The 13,808-nt window shown below is 42.0% G+C and overlaps 1 protein-coding gene across 1 annotated transcript in view; it reads right to left on the minus strand.

The window, feature by feature from the left end:
• Positions 1 to 13,808, minus strand: part of sirt7 (sirtuin 7) — a 32,518-nt gene that overhangs the window by 11,506 nt on the left and 7,204 nt on the right. The window contains exons 4-6 of the mRNA XM_078571090.1: positions 11,322 to 11,392; positions 9,627 to 9,699; positions 5,012 to 5,110 (exon numbers count right to left, since the gene is read on the minus strand). Coding sequence (XP_078427216.1) covers positions 5,012 to 5,110; positions 9,627 to 9,699; positions 11,322 to 11,392 — 243 coding nt within the window. The remainder of the gene's footprint in view (positions 1 to 5,011; positions 5,111 to 9,626; positions 9,700 to 11,321; positions 11,393 to 13,808) is intronic.

A 13,808-nucleotide genomic window follows, 5' to 3' on the forward strand; every position in this document is an offset into this window, starting at 1 on the left:
CTGTATCGTGAGGCTATTTGCTTCAACCGCCCCATGAGTTCGGCATTATTGCCACCCTCTGTGCAAAGAAATTCCTTCTAGATTCTTGATTTGATCTGGCTATCACATATTTGCACTTCCTTGTTCTGGACTCACCCACAAGAGGAAAAGTTTCCTCCACATCCATTCTACCAAACCCCTACATAATTTTAAAGACCTCAAAAAGTCTCTTAGTTTTCACTTCCAAAGAGGAGCCTTTAAATGTGTCTATAATGTGGAAAACCCCTGAAGTATGAAACTGCAGCTAGCTCAGTCAATTGTACAATTCTGAGTTAAGAATCTCTTGATGCATTGTCCTTTGAACTACGCCCAGGACATTTCTGCTTGTAACTTCCTCTTCTAGGAAAAAGAGGAAACAAAACTGGGGAAACTCAATGAGCCGTAACCTCCAAGCTCCCCAGCGTCAGGTTTGTGGGGTACCCCAAAGATGCACTGGGGAATCCCTCTGGGAAGTGCCCAGATAAGGGTTTGCAAGGTAATTGCCCAGAAGTGCACGCTTCCTCTGGACAATCGCGCTGCGCTGAGGACCATCTGAAAATGAGGTTTAAATCGCAAATTATGGATGGTTTTGCCAGCGTTGTCCCAATAGTTACGCAGGAAATGTTAGAGGAATTAAAACATCTTATTGTAAAGACCCAGACCGATCCTGCCACAGGACTCCCCCACCGACCCTGACAGCCCCGACCTCCCAGGGGACCCCCCCCACGGTATTTGCCCCCCACGGTATTTGCCCCCCCACGGTATTTGCCCCCCCACCAACCCCCCATGGGATTCCCCCAACCGCACGGGACTCCTCACCCGACAGACACCCGCTGGCCAAACTCAACGCTGAACACCCCCCCCATGTCCGACCCACAACCCCCGAAATTCCAAACCCCCAGCCCCCTGAATGGCCGAACCCTACACCCACTCTCGGTCCAACCCTCCCCAGCCCCCTGCCCCCACAAATGTTCAGATCACCCCACCCCCTCCCTAAGTCCGATGACCCCCCGCCAGCTCCCGACCTCATCAAATGTCCAGCCCGCTCATCCCATCCTGATGTCCGGCACCTCCAGCTCCTCCAATGTCTGACCACCCCACCCCCTCCCAATATCCACCCCCACCCCAGCCCACCGAATGCCCAGCCCGCTCTATCCCCCCCCCCAGTGTCCGACCCCTCCAGTCCCCCTTGATGTCCGACCTACCCAGCAGCACCCCCCATCAATGTCTGACACCCCCAGCACCCCCAATTTCCAACCCCACAGCAACCCCACCACCCCAATGTCAGGCCCGCAGCACCCTCTCCCGATGTCTGACTCCCCCCACACCACCCTGGTCCAACCCCCTCCCCCTATCCCAACCCAACCTCTGAACACCCCCCACCCCCCAAAACCTTTTCACAGTATCACAGTATCTTTACAGTGTAGGCCATTCAGCCCATCTAGTCTGTACTGAGTCTCTGAAAGAGCATTCCACCTAGTCTCACTCCCCTGCCTTATCCCCATAACCGTTGCACATTCTCTCTTTTCAGTTGGTAATCCAATTCCCTTTTGAATGCCTCAATCGAACCTACCTCCACCACCTGGAAGTTTGTTCCAGGCTCCAAACACTTTCTGGGTGAAAAACCTTCTCCTCACATCACATTTACTCCTTTTGACAATTATTTTGAATCTGTGCCCTCTAGTTCCTGATGTTCTCCTGAGTGGGAACAGTTTCTCACTATTTACCCTGTCCATACCCCTCAGGATCCGGAATACCTCTATCAAGTCTCTTCTCAGCCTTCTTTTCTTCAAAGAAAACAGTCTCAACCTCTCCAGTCTATCCTCATAGATACAGTTCTTCATTCCGAGGAATCATTCTTGTGAATCTCCTCTGTACTCTCTCCAATGCCTTCATATCCTTCCTCAAGTATAGTGCCCAGAATTGGACACAGTACTCCAGATGAGGCCTAACTAGTGTCTTATGTTCAACATGACCTCCTTACTATTGTACTCAATGCCCCTATTAATAAAGCCTAAGATACTATATGCTTTATAACCTGCTCTCTCAACATGCCCTGCCAATCTGTACATATCCACCAAGGTCCCTCTGTTCCTGCATCTCCTTTAGAGGCTCTCCCTTTATTTTATACCATCTCACCATATCTTTCCTGTGAAAATGAATCACCTCACACTTCTCTGCACTGAACTTCATCTGCCACCTGCCTGCCCAACCACCAACATGTCTATGTACTTTTGAAGCTCAAGACTATCCCCATCACAGCTGACAACATTTCCAATCTTTGTATCATCTGCAAATTTTGCAATCGTGCCCTGCCCATCACAGTCTAGGTCATTAATACATATCAGGAAGAGCAACACTGACCCCTGAGGAACTCCACTACAAATCTTCCTCCAAACTGAAAAACAACCATTTATCATTACTGTTTCCTGTCACTCAGCCAATTTCTTATCCAAGTGCTGACTTTCCCTTTTATTCCATTACCTAGAATTTTGCTCACAAGTCTACTGTGTGGCACTGTATCAAATGCCTTTTGAAAATCCAAATACACCACATCAACAGTGTTTCCTTTATCAACCTTCTCTGTTACCTCCTCAGAAAACTCCAGCAAGTTAGTTAAACATGATTTTCCCTTGATGAATCCATGCTGGCTTTCCTTAATTTTCCTGCACTTGTCTAAGTGATTATTGATTTTATCCTGTACTATAGTTTCCAGAAGTTTCCCTACCACTGAGATCAAACTGACTGGCCTGTAGTTGCCAGCTTTATCCTTGCACCCCTTTTTGAACAAGGGTGTAACATTCGCAGTTCTTCAGTCCTCTGGTGCCTCCCCTGTGTCTAAGGAAAACTGGAAGATTATCACTAGTGCCTCTGCAATTTCCACTCTCACTTCCCTCAGTACCCTTGGATGCATCTCATCCAGTCCTGGTACCTTATCTATTTTAAGTAAAGAATGTCTTTCCAACACCGCCTTCCTCTCGATTGTAAGTTCTTCTAGTGTATGTTACCTCCTTTCTCACCTCGGCCTGGGTAGCAAGTTCTTCCTTTATAAAGACAGATGCTAAGTATTTGTTCAACACCTCCACTATTTCTCCAACCTCCATATGCAAGTCTCCTTTTTTGTCCCTAATTGGCCCTACTCTTTCTTTTACCACCCTTTTATTATTTTCATGCTTATAGAAGACCTTGGGATTCCCTTTCATGTTTGCTACCAGCCTCTTTTCATGCTCTCTCTTTGCTTTTCTTATTAGTTCCTTCACTTCCCCTCTGGTCATTCTATATTCAGCCTGATTCTCCATTGTATTTTCTACCTGACATCTGTCATACTTCTTACTTTTCATCATTACCCCTATCTCTCTCTTTATTCAGGACGGTCCAGATTTATTTGTCTTACCTTTCCCCTTCAAGGGAATATACCTTGACTTTGCCTGCAATACTTTTCACCTACCTGAGGCATTTGCCTTCTCCCTGGCCTGTCAATTTCAATTTTAAACTTACCGCTTTCCAGCAGCTAGTGCTTAAAAAAGTGGGGGGGGGGGGGGGGTGTCCTCCTTCAATTCAACAGTGCTGGACTTTGGAGACAGCTGTGCTGCCTGGATCTCTCGTCCGGCCTGAGTTGGAAGGTTGGGCGAGACGCACTGAATAAATTTGGCGTAGGTAAGTGGGCACGGAGTGGCAATCTGACATTGATTGCCACTCTGCGGAAGTTACAGCCCATTATTTTGAAAGCTTGCACTGCAGAATTTTCATTTTATGCCTTAAAAACTACAAAATCATTTCTTTCAGTAAGTAGCTGAACCATATAGACCAGAAAGGTCCTTAGTTCAATCCCAGTTTGCTAAATTAGTTGATCTCAATTAAAGGACTACAACTGGCTTCATTGCTCTGGGTTACAAAGGAGAAAATCAAACCTTATCACTATTCAGAAATCACACTGGGAGAACATATGTATGGACATTGGGTGAGGACATATTTTGGAAAAGAAATTCCACCAAATTTTCCCCTTCCTCTCCTTTTGACTCCTGACTGAGGTGTAGTTACACAGTTACAGGGCATCTTGTAGTACCTTGCCAAATGGCCATTATTTAATATGTGTCATAAAAGTAAAGAGTCAATGCTTTCAGGAGATGGAGAAATTTGATTGAAAAAACCCCAAAAACGTAACTTAAAATTATTACAGGGAACATTTAAAATGGTGCTAGAAACCGAAACATGATTAAGAATGTCTGACATCAGCAACTATTTTCTAGTGGCTGAAAACAGGCCAATTATACTTGCCTTTATTAGCGAAGGAATAGAATAAAAGAGCAAGGAGGTTATGCTGGAACCATATAAAACTTTGGTTAGGCCACAGCTAGAGTACTGCGTGCAGTTCTGGAATCCACATTATAGGAAGGATGTGGTTGCACTAGAGAGAGTGCAGAGGAGATTTACTAGGATGTTGCCTGGGCTGGAGAGTTTTTGTTATGAGGAGAGATTGGATAGACTGGGGTTATTTTCCCTGGAGCAGAGGAGATTGAGGGGGGACATGATTGAGGTGTATAAAATTATGAGGGGCATAGATAGGGTAGACAGGAAGGAGCTTTTCCCCTTGGTGGAGGGGAAAACCAGGGGCATAGATTTAAGGTAAGGGGCAGGAGGTTTAGAGGGGGTGTGAGGAAGAATTTTTTCACCCAGAGGGTGGTGGGAATCTGGAACTCCCCGCCTGAAAGGGTGGTAGAGGCAGAAACCCTCATTACATTTAAGAAGCATTTGGATGCGCACTTGCGACAAGGCTATGGGCCTAGTGCTGGAAAATGGGATTAGAATAGTTAGGTACTTGTTTGACCGGCGCAGACTCGATGGGCTGAAGGGACTTTTTCTATGCTGTAGACCTCTATGACTCGACAGAAGATACTTCACATGATAAATTATGGGCCATATCCTGATGTTCCAACAGTGAAATGGATATTACTATAACATGTTCAGCACGCCAGTCTCTCCATTACCTTACCTCTATGTACATATTTCCATGCAGTTCTGAAAGTGCCTTCCTAGGTAAACTGCTACGTAAATGTAATCCATCGCAATTCTGAGACACCACATGTTGCACCTGGAGGGAGATATATAACAAGGATACTTCTCAAGCTGGGTTTTTGAGCTCTCAGCATTCTGATCTGGTTATAAAAGCCTGTGAAAGGCACAAAACCGAATGCTAACCTAAGTTTTTCACGTATTAATAAAAAGTATAATGTTCACAAATCAACCTTTAAAAGGCAGGATCTAACTTATTGATTAAAGTGAATAATAACCCAAGACACATTTCCCCTTCAACTTTATCCCTGTGCTGGTTCAGGATTTCCCCAGGATGGAGGTGGAGGAAGGTGGAGAATGAACCGTTATTTTATGATATATGTCCATTGCTTCAAAAAATGTATGAGTTAGTTTTGCAGTTTAAACTGTATAATTCGCTACATCCCACGGCTTCTTGGTTTTCTTGTTTTGTGTAAGAAAGCCAGTTTTCAACAAATAAAAAAGAGAGAACATCCAGTGTTTCAGTAGACTGTAAGCACAGAAAATATAAAATAGCAAAACACTGAATGAGGAAAAAATATATAAATTTAGAACATTGTTTACTTCTTTGGAAACTTCTGGCATTATGGAGTGATTTTATCCTATGAGAAAGTGAGCACTATACTCACAGGACATAGTTTAATTGCATAATTAAAATTAATTGGCTATAATTATAATTAACTGGTCTTTACTGAATTAAAATTAAATGAACCATGTTGAAAGAAAGAGACAATAGGTCATACCAACATAAACAGAATGTGAACAAGCAGTGATCAAGAACCTAATTCCTAGGCTTCTGAATAGGGATTAATGGGACAATCCTGCAGACGCCTGCAGTTACATCTTGTAATGTGGGGGGCATTATTTTACACTGCACCACTAACGTTTTATAGCTACGGGTTCATTAGTTTAACAACTGCGCTTTCTAGAACAACCAGAGAGTTTTTGTCATCATTTGCCACTATTTATTGGACAGAAAGGTGTGCGCCACCTTTTTAATTGTCAAATTCATATTTTATTGCTAATTTCAGCTGGCCCACATGGTCATCTGATGTTTTTATATTCTCAGCATGGAGCTTAACAGAAATTTTAGTGCTTTTGCTTTCTGCTCAGTTAAATCTCAGGCTGTTTCCTTATCCTCCTCTGGCCTGCATATACCAGCAAGGGAAGTTTTTCCATGGGCACAGGGAAATCTTAATTGTGGTGTTGCAACTTCATCCAGAGTTGTCCCTGAACACAGAAATGATAAGGATTCTCCTCAGTGAAAGAATTAAAACTAACTGATGTGTTCAACATAGGTCAATCTTTTATTGAGAATTTAATTTCAAAAAAGATCTTGTGTTTTTTCTTGACACCTGACAGGATTCATGGTTATTAAAACGATATGCAAATATTTTACTGAAGGGGTTCCCGTGTGTTTTTCTCTGTGGGCAGCATATATACCATGGGGAATCAGAGAACACAAAAGTGAAGCTGAATTCTAGTTCCCATTAAATGGTATTTAGTGTCGACCTGCTGATACTAATCTATTTTGGTGCTTGCTTTAGGACAAAAGCACCAACAAGCACTTTTCCAAAGCTCCATGCTTACAAACATGGGACAGATCAATGAGTATGAAGTGTGCATTTCACTGTGTTGGCTGGGCTTAGAGGGCTGGATTGTTAGAGCATGGGCGATGCCTGTCGATGGTGGGCTTAGGTTGGACATCTGTCCTGCATTGAAGAAAGGAGAAAAATGGCTGAGCACGCTAGATATACTAATACCTGACTAATTTGATTGAGTTCTTTGAAGTAGTAGTGCTGGAATGGTTGATGTTGAGCAAATGGATTTTCAAAAGAATTTTGATAAAATATCACATAATAGACTTTAGAAAAAGTGAAAGAGCAATGGCTGTGTAGATATGAAATTGGCTAAGGTCAGAAACAGTTAGTAGTCGTGAATGATTATTTTTCAAACTGGAAGGAAGTGTGCAGTGGTGTCCCCCTAGGGGTCAGTGTTGACATCACTATTCTTTTGGATACATATCAATGACTTGGGCTTGAGTATACTGGGCAAAAGTTCAGAGGGAAGACACAAAACTAGGAAATGTAGTACGTGAGGAAGATAGCAACTGACTTCAAGTTGACACAGTCTGGTGAAATAAGCATACAGATAGCAGATTAAATTTAACACAGAGAAGTGAGGAGTGATTCCTATTGTTAGGAAGAATAAGGAAAGGCACTTGAACAATAGCGCAGTGGTTATGTTACTGGACTAGTAATCCAGAGGCCTGGACTCATTAATTCAAATCCACCTCAGCACCTGAGGAATTTAAATTCAATTAATTAAATAAATCTGGAATAAAAATTTAGCATCAGTAATGATGACCATGTAATTGCTAGATTGTTGGAAAAAACCCACCTGGTTCACTAATGTCCTTTAGGGATGGAGATTTACCACCCTTACTTTGTCTGGCCCATACGTACCTCCAGACAGCAAAGTAGTTTACTCTTACCTTCTCCCTGAAATAGCTTGGCAAGCCACTCAGTTGTCAAGAAGGTGGCTCATCACCACTTTCTCAAGGGCATTTAGAGATGGGCAAAAAATGTTGGCTTTGCCAGTGGTGCCCAAACCCCATGACTGAATAACAAAAGAAGCAATATAAACTAAATGGTACAATTTTAAAGAGGGTGCTGGAACAGAGAAACCTGGGGTTGCTGAAGTAATCATATGGAGTTATTGGCCAATTCTGGGCACCACATTGTACTAGAAAGGGTTCAGGGGAGATTTACTAGAATAGTACCAGGGATGAAAGATCGCAGTTACCTGGAAAGATGAGAGAAACTAAGGTTGTTCTCTTGAGACTAGAGAAAGTTAACAGGTTATTTGATAGTAAATGATCAAAATCCTGAAGTATTTTGTCAAGAGTAAATAGGGAGAAACAATTTCCTGTGGCAGAAGTATCAGTGATGAAAGGATTTAGGGTGACTACCAAAAAAACCAGAGGGGGTATGCAGAATTTGTTTTACATATTTCTGCATTTGTGAGTTAAGAAAGGGAGAACCTGGAATTTTAGTTTCACTTTAAAAGATACGTGCATTTTGATGAGGTTTACGACCTTGAAAGTGGGTTAAAACAAACAAGATAGGAGAAAACTGTGGTGTTGCCTAGCAACAGGCTTCCAGAGAAAACAATTTGAGTTCAGTTGGGCATTCTGCTCTAAGGTGAAGGGGGCAGTTTACGTCTCTCTCTAACTGACATACTAGCAGACTGCTGAGGAGAATAAGTCTCAGAATCTTAGATGAGTTGCTCTAAAGTTAAAGTAACAGTGAATGTCAAGTGAGTTCTGGATCTCAAAGGAGATACCAAGTTGTTAGCAGTATTCTGGGAGAGGGAACAGCAGGAGCAAGGCCCTAAAGGAAAAAGAGGAAGGCCCAAGAAGCCCTTTAAGTTAAGTCAAAGGACAAGGACAGGGATACGGAAAAGGTCTTGTTAAGCAAAGTTAAGAGTGAGGAGCAGAGAAAGGCTCCAAGCTTATAGGGAGAAAGCTGCAGGGCACAGACCTAAAGCAAAATAGGCTTGCGAGAAGCCAGAAGATCCAAGGAGGCAGCCGAAGATCTGTAACTCTTTACTGTGGGCATGCGAAGTAGCGGTGTTCTGTTGGCACGGCTGAGTCTGATGATGCACATGGGGATCCAGGAGAGAAGAACATCGGAAGGAGAGTTCGAGACCCTGGAGGTGGACCCTTGTGGAAGGCATCCAAGAGTAAGCATTACTTGACAAAAGATTCCGAAGTGGGTTTTTCGAGAGTGGAGACTGGAAGCCCTCGTGTGAAAGATGGAGTTCAGTGAGACTGGTTAGCTCACGGTGTGACAAGCATCTGGGGGGAGTTGAGGAGAGATCCATAGCATCTATTTGGGCTGGCATCTGTCACTTGGTTTCAGAGTGTGGTGTGCCTGACCACAGGTCACCCATTGGTTTACATGGACTGTGTACTTAATGTGAACATGAGAGTATAAGAGAGCTTTTGTAACTTGTGTTATCCTTACGACTCTGTATACATTTGTAAAGGTATAGTTGTGGGTGAAGGAGTATTGTAATATAGTTCATCTTTTCTCGTTTGATAAATGTTTTATTCTTTTGTTAAAAGTTCATCAGCTGACTCCTGTGACTCTGTTCAGTAGCTACTCTCCACGTTTCTAAACAAAAAATAAAAGTTAAGATCTACCAAGCCAGGTTCCACCCTGGGATCTGACTTGTCCAGCAGTAACATCAGCTGGGATCATAACAATAGGGCAGTGGGATTAATTGGACAGCTCTTTCAAATAGCTGGAAAAGGCACACAGGGTCTTCCCAATTATGGGTATCATTCCAATGATTCCATGATGATCTTCTCCTACCTGAAATACATTAATATATCACTCTTTCTTCATTTGATCTTTTTGCTCTAGTTTACAAGAGGGCTATTGTTGTACACAATTTCCTTTTTTTTCCCTTTGCATCCAACATTTACCCCAACAACAATGTTCTGAGGACCAGTCGCTGTAATACAATGGAATAAAAATCAAAGTTCTTACCAGTTTTTCTTTGTAAAGTTGTGTGATGCACATGTGAGTCAGGGTGGGCTCTGCCTCACTGAGGTCTGCTGTGCTTTATAACAAAAGACAAACACAAACACTTCATTAGAATAAATATGCTTGAATCACACAACAATTATAGCACAAAAGGAGGCCATTCAGCCCATCATGTCTGCGTTGGACTCCAATTTCTTTTTGAAAGCCTCAATTGACCCTGTCTCCAACACACTCTCTGGCAGTGCATTCCAGATCCTAACCATTTGCTCCGTTAAGAAAGTTTTTCCTCATTTCACCATTGATTCTTTTGCCAATTACCTTAAACCTGTCCCCACTGGTTCTCGATCTTTCGACCAATGCGAACAGTTTCTCCCTTTCTATTCTGTCCAAACTCCTCATGACTCCTTCGCTTCTCCAAGGGGAACAGTCCCAACTTCTCCAATCTTTCTACGTTACTTAAGTTCCTCATCCCTGGAACCATTCTCATGAATCTTTTCTACACCCCCTCTAATGCCTTCACATTCTTCTTAAATAGTGATGCCCAGAACTGAATGCAGTACGCCAGTTGAGGCCAAACCAGTGTTTTATACAGGTTTAACGCAATTCCTTTGCTTTTGTACCCTCTGCCTCTATTTATAAAGCCCAGGATGCTGCATCCCGTTTAGAATTGTACCCTCTTTATTCTTCCTACCAAAATTAATCATTTCACACTCCTCTGCATTAAATTTCATCCGCCATTTGTCTGCCCATTCCATCACCCTATCTATGTCCTTTTAAAGTTCCTCCTCATGGTTCCCAAAGTTTCGTATCATTCACAAATTTTGAAATAAAAAAAAAGCATGTCACATTTTGTAGGGGCAAGAGTATGGCATTGTATTGTGAATGTATTGACTGCACAACTGGCTGGAAACTTAAAACCTATTCCGTAACCTCTATGGATAAATGCACAACATCGTCTGATCAGCAATAGTTACAGGTTAACACACATTGGTACTTACATATTGCCGTGAATAGATTAAGTGTTTTAATTTTACAGGCCTTAAAAAAATTCTTTTGAACTGAAACAAGTGCAGGAATACTTTGGAATGTGGCTCTGAGCACTTATTTTTTCCTTGCGTCGATGAAATCACCTATTAATCCGCAAGCATTCCTCCAGTGGGAGTGAGGAAAGGGCACTGCTCTTTGCCAATTCCCATTGCTGGCTGGTCATGCTTCAAGTGGCTTCATTGGGGCCGATGTTAATACACTATTTTTGGTTTAATTTAACATTGGCAGCGAAAGAAAATTCTCATTTTACAAGTATAATAGGTCTTGTCAGAAAGACTGGCAGCAGCTACGGTAAATTACTGCAAACTCAACTGCACTACCTGGCAACATCAATTATGGCACGGACTAAAGTTTTGCAAAGATTAGAATAATCCAAAAGATTGGGTATAATTTTACTTTGAAAGGACTGAATTTTTTTTTGTTTAAATCAGCTCCTACTTGCTACCATAAACAAGGCATGGCTATACTTTTTGATCATTTAAATGCCACTTAAGGTTATACCTAAAAGTGCGGCGCTCTCTAACACATTAATTTCACCAGTTAATATACTTCCGTATTCTAATCACATTAAAAAAAACACAATAGTTCTGGTCCAGAAATAACAGCTATATTTTATGGTGCACACACTCATGTAAAGATTTTTTTTCTTACCTCACTTCCCTACCACTCTGCAATAACGTCCACACCCCATTGGGGCCTCTGTAATCTGGGATAGATGCAGCCTGCATTAAGTGGAAACAAGGGTAATGGCTTAATACCTTGACATAAAAAATGAAGAAGTATATTACAATAACTTGCATTTATATAGCACCTTTAACACAGCAGAATGTCCCAACACACCACAGAATTTAACACCAAGCCAAATAAGAAGATATCAGGCAGGTGACCAAAAGCTTGGCTTAAAGAAACAGGTTTTAAGGAGCATCTTGCAGGAGGACAAAGAAAGTGATTGAAATGCAGAGAGGTTCAGGGAGAGAATTCCAGATCTTACAGCCTAAGTAGCTAAAGGTACTGTTGCCAATGGTGGAACGATGAAAATCTGTATTTTGGTTAGCATGTTTATCCCTCCGGTTTTGATGACTAACATTTTTACATTAAAGTGTTGATAATAAGAGATCCCAAAGAAACTGATACTACTTATTAAAAATAAAGGATAGAAGTAACTAGCATATAAGCATACATTAAACATGATAGGCAGTGAAAGAAAATTCTCATTTTAAAAGTATAATAGGTCTTGTCAGGAGAGCTGGCAGCAGCTATGATTACTGCAAAGTCAACTACACCACCTGCCAACATCAATTGTGGCAGAGACTAAAACTTCGCAAAGACTGGAAAAAACCAAAAGGTTGGGTATAATTTTACTTTGGACAGAGTGAAATTTTTTTTGTTTCATTTTGCAAGGTGGCTTCATGAGGATTTCGACAAGCTAAGTGAGTAGGCAAGAACATGGCAGAGGGAGTATAATGTGGAAAAATGTGAAGTATTGCACCGCGGTGTGAAAAACAGAAATGCAGAGTATTTCTTAAATGGGGAGAGATTGAAAAGTGTTGATGCCCAAAGGGACCTAGGTGTTCTTGTTCATAGGTCACTGAGAGCTAACATGCAGCAAGCAATTAGGAAGACAAATGGCATGTTAGCCTTTATTGCAAGGGGAATTTGAGTACAGGAGTAAGGAAGTCTTGCTGCAGTTGTATAGAGCCTTGGTGAGACCGCACCTGGAGTAGTCTGTGTAGTTTTAGACTCCTTATCTAAGGAAGGATGTACTGGCCATAGAGGGAGTGCAACAAAGGTTCACCAGTCTAATTCCTGGGAGGGCAGATTGACCTATGGGGACAGATTGAGGAGACTGGGCCTCTATTCTCTAGAGCTTAGAAGAATGAGAGGTGACCTCATTGAGTTGTGCAAAATTCTTACAGCTGTTGACAGGGTAGATGCAGAAAGGATGGTTCCCTGGTTGGGGAGTCTAGAACCAGGGAACAGAGTCTCAGAATAAGAGGTAGGTCATTTTGGACTGCGATGAGGAGGAATATTTTCAGTCACAGGGTGGTGAACCTTTGGAATTCTCTACCTCAGAGGGCTGTGGAGGCTCAGTCATTGAGTATGTCCAAAGCAGAGGTTGATAGATTTCTCGATACCAATGACATCAAGGGATACTGGGATAGTGTGAGAAGATGGAGCTGAGATAGAAGATCAGCCATGATCTAGCTGAATGGCAGAGAAGGCTTGAGGGGCCGAATGGCCTAGTCCTGCTCCTACGTTCCTATGACGTCTGTCATATATATTGTATGTGTTCTAGGTCCTTGATTTGGATAATTTAGACTATAACATTTTCACTTTTAAATGCAACTTGCATAAAATGATAAAAAATGTCATTGTTTAAGTCAATGGATATGCAGGAAGTTACCACCCTGCATTTTCAGCTTGTTTCACTCATAATGGTAGCTTCGAAATCTCCTCTCTGAAAAATGTTAAGGATCGTAAATCAAATAAATAGACACACATTACAGGCCTGTCCACAAGGCCGCCTGTTATTCAACACCCTCTGGAAAACCTCCCTCCAGCTCATAACATGCAGAATATGGACAAATAAATCATAGTGCACTTCTAGCTGGTGCTAAGATATACTTAATCACTCTAGTTTTTCAAAGTTAGGCTGTTGCCTAATTCAGTGGCCAGTACATGCCATTCTGAGCCTGCCTTGGTGAATCAGCAAACAATGCTGGGAGCTTAAGTGACCTGAATCAATATGATGTTTTCATACTTAGGCCGCGGCTTTGGAGAGAGGTTATTTATTTCACATTCTGTCAAAAAAAATTATGTTGAGTGACTTTAAAATTGTCAGTAAATATTGCACAGACAGCAAAAATTACTGCTTCTTAACCATGCAGTCTATCAATGTTGTTAAGCTTCTTTAATAAAAGCAAAATACTGTGGATGCTGGAAATCTGAAACAAAAGTAAAAATTGCTGGAAAAACTCAGCAGGTCTGACAGCATCTGTGGAGAGAAAGACAGATTTAACGTTTCGAGTCCGTAAGTTCTGAAGAAGAGTCATACGGACTCGAAACTTTAACTCTGTCTTTCTCGCCACAGGTGCTGTCAGGCCTGCTGAGTTTTTCCAGCAATTTTTGCTTTTGTTA

This window comes from Cetorhinus maximus, chromosome 24 (genome assembly GCF_964194155.1).
Source record: "Cetorhinus maximus chromosome 24, sCetMax3.hap1.1, whole genome shotgun sequence".
Lineage (NCBI taxonomy): Eukaryota > Metazoa > Chordata > Chondrichthyes > Lamniformes > Cetorhinidae > Cetorhinus > Cetorhinus maximus.